We start from the raw sequence: 24,565 nt of genomic DNA on the forward strand, positions 1-24,565 counted from the left end.
GAATCATATCCGCCTCCTATGGTGCAGCCGGGATTTGTGAATCGACATTCCAAGATATAACAGCCACAAACAGGCTCCGATCCATGTGTACTCGCTAATTTGTCCATTTTAAATCACCTTAAAATTGTGCTCAGACATGGAACGGTATGAAATATGGAGGGAGAGAAATCTTTATTTTCATAATGAAAATAGTGCTGTTTTGTGGCAAAACAGTATCCTTTCATACTCTGCAATTCGGTGTCTTTCTGTGCGCGAAACAGTGCTGCATTCTCCCCTTTTTTATGGAGAAAATAAGTGACCATTGGGGGATAAACGGCCATTAAAACAGCAAAACATTTCTCTCCCCAAATTCACTTTTGTGACTCTTGGAGGATATGAAGCGGCACTCAATAATGACTGCAATTAGAAAAATTTAAAACTGTTTAAGAATTTATTGAAAAAAATGAATTTGTTTTTGGCACCAAAAAGCTATTTTAATTGACCCAAACCCAGACCCGGACCTCGGGCCATAGCCTCGGCCTAGTGCGCGCACGTGTGTTTATATGAACCCAAAACTGGGCCACCTAACAAATTCCAAAGCCCCTTGAAAGGCCCTAGCCTTTTCTCCCACTCCACCACTTATTAAGAGATGTAACTTACTAGAAACTTCCAATGTGGGACTAAAGTTTTTGCATTTGAGTTGAAACCCTCCGAACACACCCCTACATCTTGGGGTAAAGTCTAACAACATCATGACAAACGAGTATTTTGAAAACGAAAGGGAGATTTGAATTTTGAATCTTCCCTACAAACTTTTAAGCACAAAAGGTGCTTATTGACTTCAAAATTTCTAACAGATATCCGACAACTCCTAGAAAAATAATAATTGACATGTAACGATCTATGTATCATTGGCAAATCCGTAGTAGCTTCGAATGGACTATATAGCAATTGCCTCCCTCGGAAAATAAAGAAAGGACTCGCATCTGCTACACATAAAAGGACTAGGCCAGAACAAATAAGAAGCAGAGTTTACAACACTCTAAACTAAAAAACTAGTCTCATGCATTGTTCGTCTTATTTTCACCCCTACCAAGTTCTACCAGTTATTTTCACCATGTTCGAGCAAAATAATCTCCATGCTCTAAAACTTTCGTTCCTCTTCACATACACTGAAGCAGGCCAAAAGAATGCACACTGTAGTCTTGATAAAGAGAGGGACTCACCTTGTCTTTTATTATTTAACCATTATTTAACCAGATGTAAAAAGCTATTACAATTCCCTCAAAGGAAAAGACAGGTTCATCTCATTATCAAACCACGGCAGTGCCAATATCACTAGCCTAAATCAAATGTGGTCAAACCATTGTTGTGATAGGCTAATCCTAACCGTGTAAACAAGAGCCTCCAGGAAAAGGAAATGTGAGAAGAGACTTTCCAGAAACAGATGAGATAGTTTAAATGGCTTTAAGTAAAAAAAGATCGCTCAAAGCAGCCAGAGGATCCGTGGCGCAATGGTAGCGCGTCTGACTCCAGATCAGAAGGTTGCGTGTTCGATTCACGTCGGGTTCAAAACCCTAAACCGAACGGTTTTTATTTCTAGAATTTCAGTTTTGATCAACGGTGATGTCACTCCCGTTTTTATTTTCCAAACGGAATCCCGTTTACAAAGTGTTTTCCTTAAAAAAATTAAAAATCCTTGCGGTGAGCGTGGATCGAACACGCGACCTTCAGATCTTCAGTCTGACGCTCTCCCAACTGAGCTATCCCCGCTTGACGTTGTGGTTGCACTCATTTTTAAAATTTTATAGCTTTCAAATTATAGCCCTTCTAGAAATTTTCGTTGACGGAACTACCCCTGTCACTTGAACTGGACAATACTACCCCTGTCCCCTTTCCCCTGAAGTATCAGCTATGAGCCATTTTTTTTCTTGGAATCATTCATTAATGGCATGAGAGAATGGATATGTTTGTTGTGGGGCCATCTAAGAGGAATAATCATTTCTTTTCTCCGCATTAATTTAAGGGCCAGGATCCATCTTTGCTGCGGGCCCATCTAAGAGGCATGCTTTTTTTCTTTAACTCACCGTTAATTTATGGGGATCATCTGATTATAGTGGGACCATGAACATGACCGTTGTTTGTGATTGCCACGGGACCGTGTCAGTTCTTCTCTAATTGAAAGGAAAGTTTCTGGCACAATCATGAACGCGGAGTACTAAAGACCATTGATCGTATGGCCCACTAGACATCCCACGGACACAAGGCGATTTTCAGATTAAAATTCAACCGTCATGGCTGACCTGGCAACCTAGGTTGACCGTTTAGAGATTTTACCGTTGGGACGCTGAGCTGGCAACTGAGGCGCATTAGACATCTACAAAAAGGGAGATGATTTTTTCGCCCCATTTTAGGATTATGCGCCCCACTGGTAACGTAAAAAGCGTTAAAGTCTGCCCACAATTCACGTTAACAAGGGGGCGCATAACCCTATAGTGGGGCAAAAAAATCATTGCCCCTCTATAAAATGCCTAAAAAGAAAAGTTTTTAACACTAGGCTTCTTTGCTCTTTCGCCATAGAAAAGATCTCAATCCAACGTTTTCCCAAACCCTAACACCGCATCATTACCCATCTCCCTCAGTAAATTCCTCTTAATCTTCTCTCCCTTTTCTTCTCTTCTTTGCTTATTTTCTTGGGACTGAGCTTGTGGACTCTACAGCTATCAGAGACGGTGAGTTTTCGCCCTGGAAATTATCATTTTTTTCTTTCATTTTTGTTTTACTGTGTTGCTTTTTTCTGTCTATGGATTTCTGTGGTTCTTAGGGTTTTAAACTGTTGGAATACTATTTCGGCTCGAATTTTGTTTGATAGTATAATTGCTCCAATTTGATTTCATTGAATTAGGGTTTTGGATTGAATTCAGAAATTCCAAATTCCAAATTTTAAGTTTTGAATTTTTATTTTTATTTTTCCTATCGTTTTGAGTCTTGATTTTTCTTTTTTAAATTTTCCTAGGGTTTTGCTTCCTGTTCAGTTTAAATGGGAAGACAGAATTGTGTCTGAAAAATCGAAACACTTGCATTCTCTCCCACGTCGATCATGGCACGACAACGTTTGCTGAGATCATATGATTGTGGGGTCCGCCGAAACCCTACCCGAGTCGGGCGTGGTTCAGAATGCCATCTCGAAAGCGCAGGAGATTGCTTCTCTGTTCAAGGTTCTGGTATTTATCCATTGTTTATCTCTTTTCCCTCTGTTTGATTCCCTTGTGGTAGTTGGTTTTTTATTTGTAGCTCTGATTTCTTTTCCCTGATTATGATTGCAATCCACGAATAGAGCTTATTTGAACCTTTGATTTTCATTCTCACTGAGTTATGGCCAGTGATCCATTAATAGACTCATGTGTTTTTAACCAGGGTGTAGGAATCGTTGAAAACCCACATGCGTTCTTGTAAAAACCCTAGGGCATGTTTGGATCTAGGGAAAAGAAGATTATGGAAAACCATACTTTCCAAGAAATTTTTTTCTGGGTTTTTCTTTTCTGGAATTTATTTATTTAAGGTTTGGCTAACACTAGGTGATTTTCTGGAATAACTAGTTCCGATCCGAGGTTTGGTTCCACGGTAAACTTCTACAACAATTGTTGGTATATAAGTATATTATATTTCACTGGTGCTGCAAATCTTCATCGTTGCTTGTTACCTCATAGGAAAATCTCAGTTCAACATACAATCGGAATTTTTACAAGCCGACTAGGAGAAAATCACGTATAAGATAGTTTTTTTTACAGATTTTTGCTATCAGAAATCTCACCGCAATCCATGGCGGAAATGGGGTTTCGTCCAGGAATGAGGCTGCAATGTGGGGTTTATCTGGGAGAGAAGAAATCCAGGCGGGAACGAGGGTTTTGTTGAAGAATACTTACTGAAAAAGGGTTTCATACATGAATGATGAGGGTTTCGACCTGAAATCTCACCGGAATTTATGGCTTTTAAGAGAACATATTGGCTTCTCACCGCCAAAAAACAGATCTATTCATACTCTGCGCAAGCACTTGTAAGACTAGTAGATCACCTTGAAAACCAGCCATCAAGCAGCAGTTCCCACGGCCGCCGGCAACCCAGGATTAGGTCACTAAAGAAGATGAATCGGCATTGCAGATTCGATCATCACTGCCATTAGCTCCATTGATGTTTTTTCTTAGAGGTTGGGTTTAGGGTTTATAGTTGCAGATAGAAAAGAGCAGCCTTAAAAACAAAATGGATTTGGGGGCTGTCATCTCATACCCGAGAAATTAGAACTTTCTTTTCATGGAAAAAGAAATAACAGGTACAAGGGGGTTTTCTTCTTTCCTTGTTTTTAGTGGAAAGAATAGGAGAATTTTACAATCCCCATTAAAATACTTTACCAAACCTTGGATTTATTATTTTCCAGAGAAAGTTTTTTCCAGGAAAGGAAACAACCTAGATCCAAAAAAGCCCCTAGTGTTTGCATTGGTCAAGGATTTGCAATACTCAGTACAAGATAGGGGTAGACCTTTTCTCTGTTTTTATTTCTTATTTTCCTTTGCACCAAGATGTAAGTTGGGTCTATTCAACTTACATGCCTTGAGCCTATATGAGATAATTGGGTCCATTCAATTTATTACATGTAAGTTATACATCACTGACATAATATCCATGGTGTTTGAAAAATTAGGTTTATTTTTACTCATTATTGAGATTCACTAATAGGGTAGTAACTGATCCAAACAAATAAAGAACACAAATAGGGTAGCAATTGATCTATACCCACCTTAAAACCCATTAATGTAAAAAACTTGACAAGAGTCCAGGTCCCATTTCTAAGGCCCCTGTTTGGTTCGCTGGGAGAGTAGTGGAAGTAGTAGTCAACATGGAGGTGACAAGGATGGGAGATGTGTACAATTGTCTAGAGGAGAATAGGGGAAGAGTAGTAGTGTGTTTGGTTGGGCGTCAAACCATGTGGAAAATGTAGGAGTGTCATTACCAAATTTGGCAAACAAACAACATCTGGCGTTCCATATTCCCGGAAATGCCCAGCCCTCTTCCACGTTTTTGGCAACCAAACAGGGCCTAAAAGTTTTTCACCCACACCGAAAGGAAAAGACATCTCCTATCTAATGCCCAGAAGAACTATAATAGCAAGAACAACCCCCTCTTTAGAAATCTAAACAACAAACAATCCCTTCTCCAATGAAGAGAATGACTCGATTTATCCATGCCATGTCGATCCAATCCTCAAGGTAATTGAAACCAGGCCATACTCAACCAGAACTTTCAGTTTAGTGTGGAAACGCAAGTCACTCAGTGGGTGGAGCTTGAGGATACAAAGAGGCCTGAATCCATTTCCAAAATATTGAAGACAGAAAACAACATCCATGGAACCAACAAGCGCTCCCTTCAACAAGGTATATTGGATTCCACAGGGCCTAACAAATTACAATCCCAGACTCCCCATCACAAGCCTTCCTCAATAGAAATCCTTGTTCTATCAAATTAAAGACGAATGAAGGACGCATAGAAGAAATCTTTGACAAATTACGATCCTGAGCCCCGCAAACCTTCTACGATAGAAATCCCTGTTCAATTAAATTACAGACAAGGAAAGGACACATACAATTCTTTCTGACTATTATAAAAATTCCAATGAAGTAACAATGTGGGGGTGGGTTGATACCCAATTGATAGAGAAGGTATTACTTATTACTTTATGGACCAGTTGGCCCATGTCTTCATTAAAATCACAAGGAATAATAGGAATTCTTTAGAATAACAACGTTGGAGCAGTTGGTACTCACCTTCTAGTACATGAAAGCCAAATCCAAAATGGATATGTCATTCCTCTCATTTGTTTGCCTTTTTGTTGATATAATTCGAGAAATTGTAATCACAAACAAAGCAGTTTTTTTTTTTTTGAAATTGTACAAACAAAGCAGTTATAGAAACAACGAAACCAAATAGTAGAAAAATAACAAACTAGAACAACAACACTAATAACATCAAAAATGAAAAAAAGGAGAGAGAAGAGGAAAAATGGGTTGGTTGGTTCGAGCAGAGACAGGGAACGAAAGGGGCTGCTGATTCAAATTGGCGAGCTCTGAAAGATGAAGAAATGGGATTTGAAGAAGGCGGAGAGACACAGAGGAGTGACGGGGCGGTTCCGAGAATGACAACTCTGACTCCTATCAGAAGAGCCATTTTTGTTTCTCAACTCAAACCATGCACAAGAAATCTGAACCAATAAAACACACCTCCTCTCCTTAACCGTAACCGATGATTCCAGAGTAAGGTTGTATAGAGATTAAGAAGGAGTGTGCATATAAAAAATGGAAGTAGAAATTTATAGCGTTCCTATCTTTTCCCACCCTCAGGAAATTGTGAAAAATATTTGCCCCTTGGGACAACCCCGTCTCTTGAAATACACTAGTGAGGGCTGTCCCAAGTAAGAAAAGAGGGCGAATTTATCACTCCCTTTACTCCATTAATTGATCTGACTCCACCTTCCTTATTTTACTACATTTTTCTTGTATTTTGTTAGTTTTAACTAATTTTTACATGTATTTTGATATTTTTACTAAAGTTTTTATGTACTTTTATATTAGTTTTACTAAAATTTCTACGTATTTTGTTAGTTTTTACTAAAATTTTCATTTACCATCTTAGTTTTTTACTTTTTTTCTGAATGGTGTAGTTTTTACTAAAAATTTACATGCATTTTTCTTAGCTTGTACTAACTTTTCCATATATGTGGTTAGTTTTTAGTTTTTACTAAATTTTTTTATGTCTTTTGTCTGTTTTTTCATATTTTGCTAGTTTTTACTATTTTTCCATGTATTTTGTTGTATTTAACTACATTTTTCCTGTATTTTGTTAGTTTTAACTAATTTTTACATGTATTTTGATAGTTTTACTAAACTTTTTATGTACTTAAGTTAGTTTTACTAATTTTTCTACATATTTTCTTATTTTTTACTAAATTTTCCACGTATATTAAATTTTACTAAAATTTCTCTATATTTCGTTACTTTTTACTAAATTTTCAATGTTTTTTGTTACATTTTTAGTAATTTTTCTTCGTATTTTCTTAGTCTTTATGAAAATTTTCATGTATCCACTTAGTTTTTACTATATTTTTTCATGCATTTTCTTTGTTTGTACTAACTTTTCCAGATGTATTGTTAGTTTTTACCAAATTTTACATGTATTTGTCAGTTTTTACTAAATTTCCATGTATTTGGCCAATTTTTACTAGCTAAGTGATAATTTGCCCCCTTTGATTACTTGGGACACCCGCTGCAGAGGGGCTAATAAACTTCATGTCAGAAGGATTCAATGGGGCTGATTGCAACGTACACTGCTGCTGGTTGTTCCAAGTAATCAAAAGGGGCAGATTTATCACTTCCCTTTTTACTAAGTTTCAATGTATTTTGTTTGATTTTACTAAAATTTCCATTTTTGTTATACTATTTACTAAAATTTTCATGTATTTTTGTTTGATTTTACTTAATTTTTCATGTATTTTGATGATACCATTTACTGTATTTTCCATGTATTTTGATGGTTTTTACTAAATTTTTTTGTACTTTTATGTTAGTTTTAATAAATTTCTACGTTTTTGTTACTTTTTAAAAAAAACATTCCTTGTATTTTAGTTTTTACTCGAATTTCCCTATATATCATTAGTTTTTACTAAATATGCTATGTTTTTTGCTACTTTTTACTAATTTTTCTCTTTATTTCCTTAGTTTTTACTAAATTTTCCATGTATCTTGTACTTTGATGTTAGTTTTGCTAAAATTTTCCCATATTTTGTTACTTTTTACTAAATCTTCCATGTATGTTAGGTTTTGCTAAAATTTCCCAATATTTCATTAGTTTTTACTAAAGTTTTTATGTGTTCGGTTACTTTTTAGTTAATTTCCTCTGTATTTTCTTAGTTGGTACTAAAATTTCCACGAGGAATAATAGTAATGTAGGGCACCCTTGCAAAAATCAGCTCCAAGGGCCTATTGGTGGATTTCTGCAAAGTGAAGCCGAAAAAAGTGGAAAAAGTGTTGACTTCGCAAAAATCCACCAATATAGTAATGTGGGGGCGCCCTTGGAGCTGATTTTTGAAAGGGTCCCCTTCATTCTACCATTACTCGATTTCCATATAGGTTAATAATTTTTACTAGATTTTTCATGTATTTTATCAGTTTTTTTCGTATTTTGTTAGTTTTTACTAAATTTCCATGTATTTTCTTTGATTTTACTAAATTTACATGTATTTTGATTGTTTTTTTTACTAAATTCTTCATGTATTTTGATAGTTTTACTAAACTTTTTATGTACTTTGATGTTAGTTTTGCTAAAATTTCCCCATATTTCGTTACCTTTTACCAAAATTTCCATGTATGTTAGGTTTTGCTAAAATTTCCCAATATTTCTTAGTTTTTACTAAAGTTTTTGTTTTCGATTACTTTTTAGTTAACTTCCTCTGTATTTTCTTAGTTGGTACTAAAATTTCCATGAGGAATGATACAATGATGGGCGCACTTGTAAAAATCAGCTCCAAGAGCCTATTGGTGGATTTTTGCAAAGTTGATGTGCCTAAAAAAGTGGAAATGTGCCTAAAAAAGTGGAAAACGTGTTGACTTTTCAAAAATCCACCAATAGGTGCGTCCTTGAAGCTGATTTTTGCAAGAGCGTCCTTCATTCTATCATTCCTCAATTTTCATATATGTTATTAGTTTTTACTAGATTTTCCATGTATTTTATAAAATTTTTTCGTATTTTCTTGGTTTTTACAAAATTTCCATTTATTTTTTAAAATGTAAAATTTACATGTATTTTGATTGTTTTTTACTAAATTTTTTATGTACTTTGATGTTAGTTTTACTAAAATTTCCCCATATTTTGTTAGTTTTTACTAGAATTTCCTTGTATGTTAGGTTTTGCTAAAATTTTCCAATATTTTTTCTAAAGTTTTTATGTTTTCGTTTACTTTTTAGTTAATTCCCTCTGTATTTTCTTAGTTCGTACTAAAATTTCCATGCGGAATGATAGAATGAAGGGTGTGCTTGTAAAAATCAGCTCCAAGGGCCTATTGGTGGATTTTGTCAAAGTGAAGCGCCGAAAAAAGTGGAATGCGCCCAAAAAGGTGGAAAAAATGTTGATTTTGCAAAAATCCACCAATAGGAGCGCCCTTTGGGCTGTTTTTGCATGGGCGTCCTTCATTCTATCATTCCTCAATTTTCATATATGTATTAGTTTTACCCGATTTTGCATGTATTTATCAATTTTTTCCGTATTTTGTTAGTTTTTACTAAATTTTCATGTATAAATTTTACATGTATTTTGATTGTTTTTTACTAAATTCTTCAAGTATTTTTATTGTTTTACTAAAGTTTTTACGTACTTTGATGTTAAGTTTGCTAAAAAATTTCAATATTTCGTTACTTTTTAGTAAAGTTTTTATGTTTTCGGTTACTTTTTAGTTAATTTCTTCGGTATTTTCTTAGTTTGTACTAAAATTTCCATGAGAAATAGTAGAATGATGGGCACGCTTGCAAAAATCAGGTCTAAGGGTCTATTGGTGGATTTTTGCAAAGTGAAGCGCTGAAAAAAGTGGAATGCGCCTAAAAAGTGGAAAACGTGTTGACTTTGCAAAAATCCACCAATAGGGGCGCCGCCCTTGGAGCTGATTTTTGCAAGGGCGCCCTTCATTCTATCATTCCTCAATTTCCATATATGTTATTAGTTTTTACTAGATTTTCTATGTATTTTATCAGTTTTTTTCTTATTTTATTGGTTTTTACTAAATTTCCATGTATTTTCTTTAAAAAAAAAGTAAATTTTACATGTATTTTGATTGTTTTTTATTAAATTCTTCATGCATTTTGATAGTTTTACTAAAGTTTTTATGTACTTTGATGTTAGTTTTACTAAAATTTCCATGTATGTTAGGTTTTACTAAAATTTCCCAGTATTTTGTTAGTTTTTACTAAAGTTTTTATGTTTTCGGTTACGTTTTAGTTAATTCCCTTTGTATTTTCTTAGTTGGTACTAAAATTTTCATGAGGAATGATATAATGATGGGCGCACTTGCAAAAACAGCTCCAAGGGCCTATTGGTGGATTTTTGCAAAGTGATGTGCCTATAAAAGAGGAAGTGCGCCTAAAAAAGTGGAAAACGTGTTGACTTTGCAAAAATCCACCAGTAGGTGCGTCCTTAGACCTGGTTCTTGCAAGGGCACCCTTCATTCTATCATTCCTAAATTTCCATATATGTTATTAGTTTTTACTAGATTTTCTATGTATTTTATTAGTTTTTTTTTCTTATTTTCTTAGTTTTTACTAAATTTCCATATGTTTTCTTTTAAAAAAGTAAATTTTACATGTGTTTTGATTGTTTTTTACTAAATTCTTCATCCATTTTGATAGTTTTACTAAAGTTTTTATGTACTTTGATGTTAGTTTTACTAAAATTTCCCCATATTTCGTTCTTTTTACTAAATTTTCCATGTATGTTAGGTTTTGCTAAAATTTCCCAGTATTTCGTTAGTTTGTACTAAAGTTTTTATGTTTTCGGTTACTTTTTAGTTAATTCCCTATGTATTTTCTTAGTTGGTTCTAAAATTTCTATGACGAATGATATAATGATGGGCACACTTGCAAAAATCAACTCCAAGGGCCTATTGGTGGATTTTTGGAAAGTGATGTGCCTAAAAAAGTGGAAATGCGCCCAAAAAAGTGGAAAACGTGTTGACTTTGCAAAAGTTCACCAATAGGTGCGTCCTTAGAGCTGATTTTTGCAAGGGCGCCCTTCATTCTATCATTCCTCAATTTCCATACATGTTATTAGTTTTTACTAAATTTTTATTTATTTTATTATTATTTTTTGTATTTTCATAGTTTTTACTAAATTTCCATGTATTTTTAAAAAGTAACATTTACATGTATTTTGAGTGGTTTTTACTAAATTCTTTATGTATTTCGATAGTTTTACTAAATTTTTTATGTACTTTGATGTTAGTTTTACTAAAAATTTCCCCATATTTTGTTAGTTTTTACTAAATTTTCGATGTATGGTAGGTTTGCTAAAATTTTCCAATATTTTGTTAGTTTTTTCTAAAGTTTCTATGTTTTCGGTTACTTTTTAGTTAATTCCCTCTGTATTTTCTTAGTTCGTACTAAAATTTCCATGAGGAATGACAGAATGAAGGGTGCGCTTGGAAAAATCAGCCCCAAGTGCCTATTGGTGGATTGCCTGAAAAGTGAAAATGCCCCAAAAAGGTGGAAAACATGTTGATTTTGCAAAATTCCACCAATTGGGGGGGAGAGGGGGGGGGGGGGGGCGTCCTTGGAGCTGATTTTTTCAAGGACGCCCTTCATTCTATCATTCCTCTATTTTCATATATGGTATTAGTTTTACTAGATTTTCCATGTATTTTATCAGTTTTTTTCGTATTTTGTTAGTTTTTACTAATTTTTCATGTATTTTCTTTGATTTAACAAAATTTTACATGTATTTTGATTGTTTTTTACTAAATTCTTCATGTATTTTTATAGTTTTACTAAAGTTTTTACGTACTTTGATGTTAGTTTTCCTAAAATTTTCCAATATTTCGTTACTTTTTACTAAAGTTTTTATGTTTTCGGTTACTTTTTAGTTAATTTCTTTTGTATTTTCTTCATTTGTACTAAAATTTCCATGAGAAATGGTAGAATGCTGGGCGCGCTTGCGAAAATCAGCTCCAAGGGTCTATTGGTGGATTTTTGCAAAGTGAACCGCCGAAAAAAGTGAAATGCGCCTAAAGAAGTGGAAAGACGCTTAAAAAGTGGAAAACGTGTTGACTTTGCAAAAAATTCACCAATAGGGGCACCGCCCTTGGACCTGATTTTTGCAAGGGCGCCATTCATTCTATCATTCCTCAATTTCCATATGTTATTAGTTTTTACTAGATTTTCTATGCATTTTATCAGTTTTTTTTCCTATTTTCTTAGTTTTTACTAAATTTCCATATATTTTTTTAAAAAAAGTAAATTTTACATGTATTTTGATTTTTTTTACTAAATTCACGCACTTCGATAGTTTTACTAAAGTTTTTATGTACTTTGATGTTAGTTTTACTAACATTTCCCCATATTTTGTTACTTTTTATTAAATTTTCCTTGTATGTTAGGTTTTGCTGGAATTTCCCAATATTTTGTTAGTTTTTACTTAAGTTTTGATGTTTTCAATTACTTTTTAGTTAATTCCCTCTGTATTTTCTTAGTTGGTACTAAAATTTCCATGAGGAATGATATATGATGGTTGCGCCGTGCACTTGCAAAAATCAGCTCCAAGGGTCTATTGGTGGGTTTGTTCAAAGTGATGTGCCTAAAAAAGTGAAAATGCACCTAAAAAAGTGGAAAACATGTTGACTTTTCAAAATTCCACCAGGGGGGCGCCCTTGGAGCTGATTTTTGCAAGGGCGCCCTTCATTCTATCATTCTTCAATTTCCATATATGGTATTAGTTTTACTAGATTTTGCACGTATTTTATCAATTTTTTCGTATTTTGTTAGTTTTTACTAAATTTCCATGTATTTTCTTTGATTTAACTAAATATTACATGTATTTTGATTGTTTTTTTACTAATTTCTTCATGTATTTTTATAGTTTAAGTAAAGTTTTTACATACTTTGATGTTAGTTTTGCTAAAATTTTCCAATATTTCATTACTTTTTACTAAAGTTTTTATATTTTCTGGTACTTTTTAGTTAATTTCTTCTATATTTTCTTAGTTCGTATTAAAATTTCCATGAGAAATGGTAGCATGATGGGCGCGCTTGCATAAATCAGCTCCAAGGGTCTATTGGTGAAGTTTTGCTAAGTGAAGCGCCGAAAAAAGTGGAAAACTTGTTGACTTTGCAAAAATCCACCAATAGGGGCGCCGGCGCTCCGCCCTTGGAGCTGATTCTTGCAAGGGCGCCCTTCATTCTATCATTCCTCAATTTCCTTATATGTTATTAGTGTTTACTAGATTTTCTATGTATTTTATGATTTTATCAGTTTTTTTTTTTCTTATTTTCTTAGTTTTTACTAAATTTTCATGTGTTTTCTTTAAAGAAGTAAATTGTACATTTATTTTGATTGTTTTTTACTAAATTCTTCATGCATTTTGATAGTTTTACTAAAGTTTTTATGTACTTTGATTTTAGTTTTAATAAAATTTCCCTATATTTCGTTACTTTTTAATAAATTTTCCATGCAAAAGTCAGCTGCAAACTGGCTTTCCACAAAATTGGCAGGCAAATCCCTTAAAGTGATCTTTCATATGAATATTAAAATAAAAACGTTTTTGGGCAAAAAACATGTTCTCAAAGGGTTTTAAGTAAAAAAAATGCTATTATGTATACATTTTTTTTTTGAAATATTATGTGTTCGTATGTTAAACATTTATAATATAGGGACCTTTTAGAAATGTTTTCCAATTAGGTTCATGAGGCTTCTCATTCTTGCCCAACCAAACAGGCATAAATGGATTGACAAGAATCTTTTGAAGCTGACTCTAAAAAATCTCATATTTTAGTGGTAGAAAAGGCGGAAAATGGGGAACAGGCTTGCTGCTCGGACATTTTACTGATTTTCAGCTTTTCTAAACCATCTGATTTACCCCCATGAACTCGATCATCAACTGAATTCAGGTCAGTTCTTCTCATAACTTCTCGGCATCATGACAATTCTATATTTACAGATGAGGAAATGATATTTTTGCCCAGTTTTATTTGTCTTTTCTCATAAACGGTAGATAAAGCAGGGAAAACAGTATTTTGATTACAAATTCTGCAAGCAAAGAGAAATGAATTTCCACAACATTCAAAGGTTATGTATGGATACATGGGATGAAATAATTGCTTGACAATATTCTTGTGTTTTTCTTCTTCATTGTGTGGTTGTCTGCTGGGCCCCACGTCTCGACATTCCGCCAAATTCTTCGAGGAGGCGTTCGATCGTCTTCCTTGATGTTATCTTGTTATCAATCTCGAATGCTCTCAATTCTTCCCTAAGACCTGCATGACAAGAGTGAATGATCAAGGAAATTATCTTTACGCGAGGACGTAAAATGATATGTCCACTCACTACTCCTATTTTGTATTTTTTTTAATCATTTGTTGAGTTCTTGTGTACATGTTTTTTTCATAATGCAAGGGCATGTTTGTAAACCATGAAAAGTTTTTGGAAAACATTTTTCCAAGGTCTGGTAATGCCTTTTTCTTGGTGAAACTTGCCAAGGGGTCCCCAAACTTTGCAGGTATCATTTTTTGGGGCTGCATAACAAACGAGGAAGCCAAACATGCTCTAAAATTAATTAGCACAAATTTGCAAACCAAACCTTTCAAAAAAAAAAAATTCCAATCCAAATGCATTTCTGTTGGGTAAAAAATTAATTTTGAAATTGTATTTGCTATTTACAAAAAAGGCAGTTAACCAAGCTTACAAAATGCCAGTTTAGTAGTAGTAACCAACATTAATTTTTCAGAGATATGATTCTAGCAGTTCTAAGAATCAGAATTAGTTTTCCAAAGCCTTTCCCAAATACTACCTAATTGTTCTTAAACCAAACTCTACACACTCATGGAATGATCTATTGCAACTCATTTGAACACTCAACTGAGTTCAGCTAATTAACAAAAAATGTAGTCTGATTTTCTGAATTCCTGTAGTTATCTTTCATTTTCTTTTACATTTTAAAGAAACAGATTACCCTGTTGATGCATTAACTCATGTCTTGATATATTTGGGTTTATTCAGCATGTTGTTTTAGTATGCAATTGAGTTTAAATCATTACTCGAACGAGAACTTACCCTGGTAAACTGTGTCAAATTTGGTGAGCCAAATGAGTTAGTATGGGTAGGCCAAAACTGATTCAACTCAGGCTAGTTAATGATTGACTTGGGGAGTTTTAAACATTCTCTAAATATTTAATTAGATACGTTCACAAAGCAAATTCAGTATTATGGAAACTGCCATTTCAATCCATTCTGCTAATTTAGTGTTGACGTTCTTGAATGTGTGAGCTACAAAGGGCCGTATAGCTAACCTGGTTGAATGATCACTTTGAGTGGGAGTTGGGAGGCTTTGGCATTGAAAAAACGCAGTAGATTCCTCATGAGATCTGTAGTATCGGCGGAGGCTAGGATCTCCCTCTGAAACACAACAATCAGTTAGAACTAAACATGACTAAATTGCAACACTTTAACGAAAGATGAGAAGAGTTGTCTGTGCACCTTGAAGTTCTTCTCATCATCATAATACCCCGAAACAATCATGAGTAGCCGAAGTTTCTCCGATTCTGATATTTCATGACAAAAAAAAAGTAAGTGATTCAGATGTTAATAAAAATTCCCCGAACTTTCACATCTTCTCATATGAGGTAATTAAAACATCTCTGAAAGCTACATGACAAATCATGCAGCCCTTTGATAGAAATTGTCCATTTAATGATTTGGAGTTATTGAAGCCTATGTCACAAATATTGTTCTCTAGAATTTCTCGGCAAGGGAATATCTCTGGATATATTAAATTTGTTTGATTTTTTCAGGTTCATATAAGGAAAAAACGATAAAAATAAAATTATTTAAAAACTTATAAATTAAGAAAAATTAAAAAATATCGTAAAAACACCACAAAAAATTATTTCGTGATATTATCGTGATAAATGAAAATATCGCTATATACATTTTTTAAATTCTCAGGATTATTTCGGGATTTTGTCGTTTTACCAAAATGTCGCGATAAATCATTATATTTTGAATATATCGGAGATATTTGTGACATAGATTGGAGAAGTGAGGAATAAATTACTAGGCATCATGAAATCATGAGAATAACTTATAAAGGCGTTTTTTGACAAATGGGTACAAGAAGATAACAGTACAATATTTCAAAAAAAAAAAGAAAAAGAAAAGAAAAAATAACATTAATCATAAAGCTTATTTAATACTCACGCTGGAAAAGAACAACCTCTTCTGCAGAAGAAGCCTCATGAGTGAGAAGCTGCCCAACTGAAATTCCAATGGAACTCATCCCAATATTTGAGACGGTCAGTCTAGAACCAGAACTCTCAGGATTACCTGGTCTCAAGTTTCAATAGTTAAACAGTGTGTCAATGGAATAAAAGATATACATTATGATGCAAATGATAATATAGGCTTAAACTAGAAAACAATTCAACAAGAGAAAGTGCAGTTCACCTTACTCTGAAGAAAGGAATTAAATATCATCCAATATGTATTGGTTCTTAATTAAGATGGTAAGAGAAAAATGCATAAGCTATCCAATACATACACAGTTTCATCCAAAAACTTTTTTTTTTTGAATGGCAGTTTCGTCCAAAAACTTGTTATTGGCAAAACCAAGAAATTCATCTATCTACATTTTTTATGTGACAATAGGATCAAAAGTATTGGAGATATAAACCTGCTACTCTTGTCCACTTTTTGAAATCCTTACGCAGAATTTCCCTTACTTTGAGCTCTGATATGTCGAATTTTTTATATTTCACTGCAACAGTAGATATTATGTTGGTTATGCATCCCATGACAGCCAATAAAATAAAAAGTAACTGTGAAAAATATTAGTACCAGAAAATTTCATACACTTAAATAATCAGAAATAAGAAATATCCTATTAGATAATCTATGTAAAAATTAAGTAAAATTCCTTATTATCTTTGCATGAGACTTAATTACGTGGTTCTTTAGTTTTTCCATCAAGTGTCTCAGGAAAATACGACCAAAGAAAAGTATCTGGAAAGTTATTGTTGTTGTGCCAGTTCTCAATCTGTGGTGCTCTGTCTCACAAGATTGAGGTCGCAGGTTCGATCCAATTCACTGCTTAGTGGCTTACCTTCCAAAGTCTTGACAAACACCAGCAAAGGACAAATTTAAAAAATTGCACACCTCGGTTAGAAGATTTATTTATTTTGGTAGGTAACACGGATTTATTAACAATAAAGAAAAAGACTTAAAAAGACAAATTACCCCATTGGTAACATTCACTGCCTAACCAATTCTGTGTGTTTACATTTTAATGAAGACAATGGATGAATACTTCCTATTCTTAAGTTCGAATGTTAGATATTTTAATTTTTCAGTTTTTACCAACCCCAGTCAGAAGAGTTTAGATCGATTTGAAGTGTATGATGAAGAAAGAAATCTAGCAAACGAATATAATTCTTTCAAATATAAAGATCAGACAAGACATTAGTATGTATTTTTTCTTTTAAAGCGTACACTTTAGGTGCTATTCGAGAAATACATCTGTGATATTTATGTTATTGAAGTTATCTATGCAACTTATTTGGAAAAAAATGACAGAAGTGCATACTAGAAGCAATATGCTCTTGTCTAGAGCTAGAGGTTGCCATTTTGAAGCATAAAAAAACCATATAAAATTAACTCTTCAAAACAGTGGATCAGGAAAAAAAATTCAAGAACATACGTATCTGGTAAATGCCATTGCATCCAAATCGACCAGCTCCATTAATCAGTAATGTTGCCATGTACTTATCTTTGGAAGTACATTGCGGATTTGTTAGGTTTTCAGTATCTAAAAGTATACCTGATAGCTGCACAATTTTAAGAATTATCAGAAGGAATCATATCTTAGTCTGAAGGATAGGTTCAGTATCCACAACAAGTGAAACCAACAAAACATTCATTGATTTCTTGACAAAACCCTTGATTAGTTTTCCAGGGTTGTGGTGGCAGTTGTAGAAAAACAGCAAAATACTAGAAAGGGTCACCAAAATCAAAATATCGCACGGGCGTCACCGGCGTGGAAGAAATGACATACCAGGAGTCGACTGAAGCCTTGCCCAGCCAATATCTCTGGTGAAGTCAGTGCAAATTTCTCAGCAATAAGTGTACAGCATGAGCAATCCTGTTTAGCAGAAAAATATATTTAAATGGATATCATACACCTATGATGAATGAAATGAGGATTCTCAGATTTCGTTAGGAATATAGCTTTTCAAGATATTGAATATTTTATAAGCTAATTTTCTCAAAGATGAATTTAGGCCTTCATTACCAGTTTGTTCACCATTTTGTATAGTTTGCTATGCTTTCAGATTGAAAACCATGAAGATAATTGAAGAGATAATCATCAGGTCCAAAATTTTCTTCTCTTCAAATTTTTTTTATTTATTGAATTATACGTTGATATGTTGATTATAGATTAACGGTGTTTGGAATTCTAATGACATAAGTGCAAATCGATCTTATGGCCTTACTCAAGTGTTAAGGAAAAGGGAAGGAAAATAGGATACGAATCAGGAGTATCAAGGCATATCCTTTAACCTTATGGCTTTATCTGATACTCAAACATTCAAGGTTTTCGAAGGATCCAAGTATCATAGGATACATGTGTAAGTATGACTTATAGAGAATATATTCATCCATTATAACACTTCTCCGCAAGCTAGAATTTGCAAAATCATTCCGTTGCATAAAGACAACTTAAGTTCTTGCCATTCAAAAAAAAAGAGACAACTTAAGTCCCTCCCTTTACTGATATTCCTCATTTCCATTTGTTCTTAAACCTAGTGACAATTAACTTCTATGTCCACTGTATACTCAGAATAAATGGAGTTGGAGCTGAGGTGTATGTACTCTGCTTATCATGATACATTGTTATTGCTGCTCTCAATCTCATGAATTTGAAACCAAAAAAAAAAAAAAAACAAAGGCAACCTAGGTCTGGAACCTTGCCAAATGAGGAAGAGGGCTTCATAGAATGAGTGTCTCCTAGGATGTGGAAAGGGCTCAAAATGGCTCAAGGTTTACAAAGAAACAATCAGATTTGTGTAGTTGGACTTGATAGCCATTATAACTTCAAAATCCATTATATTGATAGATCATGATAAATCAGCACTAACAATTCAGGATAAAAAATTGCTGCTTTAGATCCCAGAATATTTAGTCAAACTCACAAAAGAAACCAGTAATTAGCCATGTGGTCATGTTAAATTCCTACCAAAAAATATCATACCTCTCCCACTGTGACAGTTTCAACCCAAGGATATAGAGAATTGACCTATATACCAATGCAAAAAGGGGCAGTGAGATTAATCTTCATGTCATAAAGTTGTCATATCATAAGATAAATAGGTAAACCACATCGAGTCAAATAAAAAGACCTGTTTGCAATTGAAGATTTCAACCAATGCCTCCTTTAATGCCTGTATCAGAGAGATTCTTAAAACTCATCTATAATTTTACAATGGTCAGACAATATTTAGAAATAACCAGTCCTACAACTTTGATGGTACCTTACCTCTTGCTTTGTTGGGAGCTTGTGTCCATCTAAAAGAACTAGTTTAAGACTCCCAAATAGATCATAGTAGGAAAGGTCAATCTGCTCTGCCATTTCCAGACATTGTCACTTGATCAGACAACAAAGACTGGGGTCCCATTCAAACAAAGATTACAGTTGAAACTGAAATTGGGTATAGTGCATACCTCATCAATGAAAACCAAGGATGATTGGTCAATGTGACAAGAATCAAGCAACCATTTTATCTCAGCATGCATGTTCAAATCTGATCTTTTCATGTTGATGATAGGTATAGTGCATAGTTGAGTGCTCTTCTGTGTTTCATCCAAGTAGAAAGCATACATAATAGCTGAAGCAACGGATCCCACTTCTATAAAGATTTAGATACCAAATGATCAGAATGTAATTCATTAGAATTATGAGATGGTACAAGCTGTGGACTTGCCAATCCACTAGAATCAATAAAATAGTTTCCAACATATCTTTTTTTTTTGAATGGTTTCTAACATATTTATGTTTATTTTTGGGAAAGGAGGTTTAATTATTATATTTTTATTGTATTATGACGGGTTAGAGGCAAGGTTCTATGTTCTCTTTTCTTTTCTTTTTCTTTTTTCCGAAAATGGCAGCCAATTTTATTAAAAAAGTAGGGGGACCGAGATGGTCAATACACAAGAAAGCAAGGTACAACACCAAAGGCAAGGTTCTATGTCTTCTCGTAATTTTTATTTCTATCAATAACATTTAAGGTGCCGCCCCGGGTTCATAGATAAATTCTGGGTTTAAAAAATAAAAAAACCATGAAACCTTAAAGATGAGTAGAATGATAAATCAAATTAGTAGAAGATAGGAATGTGTGGGCGCACCACGTAAGTATTTTTTAAGACAAATGAAAAAAGATAACAATGGGAAATAAATATTTTTATGGAAATAAGTACCTTTTGGGGTTTTAAATAGTGCTGAATCATTATGATAGTCTAAGATTTAAAACTAAAGAAACAAAGAAAAAAAAATGAAAGGTACAACAGTAGATATTGTCATGCAATTATAAAGAAAATTTACAGTTCAAATGTGATGGATAATGGGGCATACCTCCATCATCACAAAGAACCCAAAGACATTGATTGAAGTTTTATTATTATTATTTTTTAAATTAATCTCATACAAAAGGAGTATAATAGGGAAATACCAGAAACCTCTTGCCCAATTACAGCATGCAAGAATTTTCCTGGGACACCAGCTCTGAGATCAGCCCTTCTGGAACTCAAATACTGATTTAGCCAAATGATGCTTTCACATGTTTCCACAACTTCCATTTGAAGCAAACTTCCACAGTAGAACGTTGCCGCGGATTGCGGGAGTGAAATTTTTGAAAGATCTGAGCTCTTTTTACTCACACTATATGTTTTTCTGAATTTTGTTTGATGGGTTGGATTTTTAACTGTAGGTTCAGTTGGACCCACAACATCTTGAGACCCTCCATTTACTTCACGGACCGCCAAGATGGATTCATTAATTATTTCACTTGATTTGCCCAACTTATTGGCTGAATCAGGCAAAAGACTTGAATCAAGATCCATCTGTGTTGAGGGGAACTCAAATGAATCTCTTGACCCATTCTCTGACTTTCTCCCTGATAAAGAGCCATAAGTTTGAAGAACAAGATCTGAAGCTGATTTCTTTGTAGACTTTGGTAAGAATTTTTCGGCAACATCTGAAATGATGTTTTCTGATTCTTTCTTCATAGAACGAGACGTGGAACGGGATACGTCCCCACTGCTGACACTTCCCAAGAAGTCGAATATTGGATTTCGAGCTAACAAAGTAGGATCATCACTTCTCACTCCATGTAAGTTAGGATTTTCTTGCTTATGAACAGATGACTCCTGCAAACCAACATACTATGTTAGTTGGCTTAACTGCCAAAGTAGACCATACAAAGTTATGTCCAATGTTTTAAAAATTGGTTATGGTTTTTGTCTCAAATTCGGTCCATGTATATTCATATGCCTCCCTGTGGTTACAATGTGGCTCTAAGCATAACATAAGGGTAGTTACATCATGTGAAAAATGCATAGGTTCTGTGAATGGGAGAAACCTGTTGGGACCCAGGTATAACTCACCCTTGAAATCTAGCCGTTAAGGGGGAGGGTGTCCAAGTCCTTATAAGCTGTTGTGAAAACCCCTCTTCTTATACGATTTGTGATTTCAATGGCAAAGCAAAACGAAACAACAAACACAGGCAAAAGCACAAAAGACACAAAGATTTACATGGTTCGGCAAAGCCTACTCCACGGCAGAGGCGATGAGAAAAATCCACTAGAAGATCAAGAGATTACAAGAGAAGATCAATGTCTCTCACCAAAATCACGAGAATCCCTAGCACATCCTTTCCCCGTTCTTTTGAGCTCTCCACCCTCCTTACAAGACTTACCTTCGAAATAAGCCCTAAAAGCCCCTTTATATAAAGCAGGCCATAAGTTAGTCTTATCGGGCCGAAAAACACATAAAACGGGCCGGATAAACATGCCTTATCCGGGTCTCACACAATATTTCGGACCCCAATCGGGTTTGAATTCAATACATCCAACTCAACATAAGCCCTTCCACATCTATTCACTTTTTCGATGTGGGAACGTTTGCTTTCTCGTAGAACCCCCAACAAAACCGTTGTAGTGAGGTAAAGGTTCAGACTTGTTGTAAACCTTTTGGGCATCTTGTATTTTGTAATCTTCACCCATAGTGGAAGCTCTTGGAGCGCCTCCACCATTGGATTTAGTCACACAACGTGGCGAACCATACAAACCTCTTGCATTCTCTGCCTAATTTCTCTATTTGCTTTCGTTTCCATCGAACTGCAGATTGATGAGTTCACAACAAAACCTCAGCTAGCCAACTGCAAAACAAGGGCTGTGGATTGAGAAACACCAATGTCTCTAATAAGCTATGTGGGTATAAGCTATAGATCCTAAAAAAGGCATGGGTGTGAGTTGGGAACAACTTCCAAAACAGTCTCATGGAAACCATTCTTGTGATTGCCTAACTGCTTATTCGACATAATCAAAACTCCCTAATGAAACCAGATAGCGAACATCCTCGACGTACACGCCTATGAAAAGTCTATATAAACATCTCAAGCTCTTTCTCCTGGTCAAGATGATATTGCACCTCAATGTTACTAGAGTACAAGATTAATAGTAAGCTAAAGATAATTCATGTCATCATGTCAAACATTATTGGAAAGAGTCAATTCATCTATTCTATGCTTCAAGTAAGGGGTTTTCACAATACTTTCTTGTCAATTCATCCTGTCATTTTAAAGAAAACTTACATGTTTACAATTGTGGATTGTTGTTTACTGTAATACTATTATTTAGTGACTTGCTAGTTCAAACCATAGTATCCGGAAAATCCTACGGCGGGGGAAACACATTTTGTAAACATTTCCAAAGCGTGATAAAAAAAAGGGGGAAACGTTTCCGAAATGCATGGGAAACATATAGCAACCAAGTGGGAAACATCTGCAAAACTTACGTGAAACATGTGAGAGGCGTATGGGAAATGTGTGCAAAACTTACGTGAAACATGTGTGAAACTTACAAAATTTTTTTTGTTAAAAACACACTAAAAAATTGTAGAATAGATATTAAAAAGGGAAATGATAGCATATATGGTAATAAAAAATAAAAATATGTAGAAATGTATGCTAAAAATAAAATAATAAAGAACATACACAAATCATCTATGTCTGCCTCTAACTTAAATAAAAACTATGAAAAAAAATTCTAAATGTATGTATTTATGCATAGAATCTTGCAGAAATTTGAAATTAATAAATTTTAAATCTACAAAAACATATACTTTCCTTGTGTTTCATATGCATTTCCAGTGACGTTTCTCTGTCATTTCTGAAACGTTTCTAATGCGTTTCCTAAGACTTTTGTCAATGTGTTTCTCATATAATTTTCCATCGTTTTTCCGTTTTTCGTTTCCCCTCTATTGTTTTCTCTGTGTTTCTCGTTTCACTTCACGAATTCATTTCCCAACCTGGTAATTATGGTAACTATGATTCCTAAGCCCATTGTTCGTGTTCATAAAGATCACATCTCCTTGTATATTTTGGGCTAAGTCTGTCCCTTCCTTCAGATTCATTTCCAGATGAGATCTTTGGCGTCATTGGAAAGAGATATGTTTCAATGGGGAGCCGAGGGATACTCCTCGCCCTAGATGGATCCCCCCTTACCCAGGGATGCATAAGCTAAACTTTGATGGTGTAGCTTGGGTAATCCGGGGTCGGCCAGAGTTGGATGTCTCCTTATGGATGATAGGGGTGGCATAAAGTGGGCTTTCGTCTGTCCAATTGGAATAGCAGAATCTAATGAAGTGGAGTTAAGAGCAGTACTTCGGGGCTTCAGGCTAGCTGATGATAGGGTTCTATCAGCCTTGGTAGTAGAAAGAGATTCCTTCAATGCAATCAGATGGATGTTGGGAAGTCACCCTTATCCTTGGAGATTTACGTACCTAGTGGACGAGATTCAAGATCACGTGGGGGCATTTCCTGTCTCTTTCCGGCATGTTAGAAGGGTGGCCAATAGTGAGGCGGATAGGTTTGCTTGGGCAGGGGTGGCTAGGCCCCGCTTGGAGGTCTTTCATTTTCCCGATCCTCAAGTTTGAGGGGCTGTTTTTCTTGTACATGCTGCTTTTAATATAATCCTCTTACCATACCAAAAAAAAAAAAAAAAAAACTATGGTTCAAACTGACTTCGTCTGTTTTTTTATGCGCATTCACAATTGTCATCTATGACGGAACTTGATCATAGGGGTGAGAAGATAGTATATAGCTGGCAGACTTCTTAAAGATCTCCAAATAAGTTTCTGTTGCGTGCCTAGATGTGTCCCACTTGGGGTGGAATAAATTAGTTTAGATTTTAGCAATTTGTAGGATTTGCTTTGTAGTTGTTTGGTATATGTAGTAGTCTCAGAGATAAAGATTAGGGTTTCTAGATTGACAGGAGTTTTAGATGAAGTAGTCAAGTGGGTTTTCTATAAATAACATGTAAATAATCTTTTTCAAATTAATGAAGAATTTTATCCCAAAAATTGTGTTTTGAGCACAAAGGAGAGCCGACCCTTCCCTCGAAGTGGGTCAAGAGGATCTTCCCTCTAAGAATATCAAATCCATTGCAAACCGATCTAGGTACGTAACAATTATGTTACGGTCTTGAGTGGGGGCCTACACAGGTTTAAAGGGTCTAGCCT

General features: G+C 34.6%; 1 protein-coding gene, 1 long non-coding RNA gene and 2 other non-coding genes across 9 annotated transcripts; 2 read left to right on the forward strand and 2 right to left on the reverse strand.

The window, feature by feature from the left end:
- Window positions 1–1,479: 1,479 nt before the first annotated feature.
- On the forward strand, window positions 1,480–1,551 carry TRNAW-CCA (transfer RNA tryptophan (anticodon CCA)). The gene has a single exon. It is a non-coding gene; the product is annotated as a tRNA-Trp (tRNA).
- A 128-nt stretch (window positions 1,552–1,679) lies between these two features.
- On the reverse strand, window positions 1,680–1,752 carry TRNAF-GAA (transfer RNA phenylalanine (anticodon GAA)). Its single transcript has one exon. It is a non-coding gene; the product is annotated as a tRNA-Phe (tRNA).
- A 678-nt stretch (window positions 1,753–2,430) lies between these two features.
- Window positions 2,431–24,380, forward strand: LOC143892796 (uncharacterized). Of its 6 annotated transcripts, none has more exons than XR_013255623.1 (4): window positions 2,431–2,711; window positions 2,996–3,203; window positions 13,498–21,130; window positions 23,453–24,380. It is a non-coding gene; the product is annotated as an uncharacterized LOC143892796 (long non-coding RNA). The 6 variants fall into 6 exon arrangements; XR_013255622.1 differs by lacking the exon at window positions 23,453–24,380 and having other exon boundaries at window positions 2,513–2,711; window positions 13,498–13,670; window positions 17,726–21,313; XR_013255621.1 differs by lacking the exon at window positions 23,453–24,380 and having other exon boundaries at window positions 2,516–2,711; window positions 13,498–13,670; window positions 20,754–21,313.
- Window positions 13,452–21,317, reverse strand: LOC143892795 (uncharacterized). Its single transcript, XM_077397660.1, has 12 exons — window positions 20,496–21,317; window positions 19,492–19,676; window positions 19,307–19,387; window positions 19,170–19,211; window positions 19,022–19,066; window positions 17,825–17,911; window positions 17,471–17,597; window positions 16,448–16,531; window positions 15,976–16,101; window positions 15,256–15,320; window positions 15,069–15,174; window positions 13,452–14,036 (listed from the first exon to the last, which is right to left on the reverse strand). The coding sequence occupies exons 1-12, from the start codon at window positions 21,049–21,051 to the stop codon at window positions 13,909–13,911; spliced, it is 1,632 nt and encodes a 543-aa protein (XP_077253775.1). The 5' UTR covers window positions 21,052–21,317; the 3' UTR covers window positions 13,452–13,908.
- Window positions 24,381–24,565: the final 185 nt, after the last annotated feature.

This window comes from Tasmannia lanceolata, unplaced genomic scaffold (assembly GCF_043159265.1).
Source record: "Tasmannia lanceolata isolate RefF3 unplaced genomic scaffold, GAP_Taslan_0.1 ptg000015l, whole genome shotgun sequence".
In the NCBI taxonomy this organism is placed as follows: domain Eukaryota; kingdom Viridiplantae; phylum Streptophyta; class Magnoliopsida; order Canellales; family Winteraceae; genus Tasmannia; species Tasmannia lanceolata.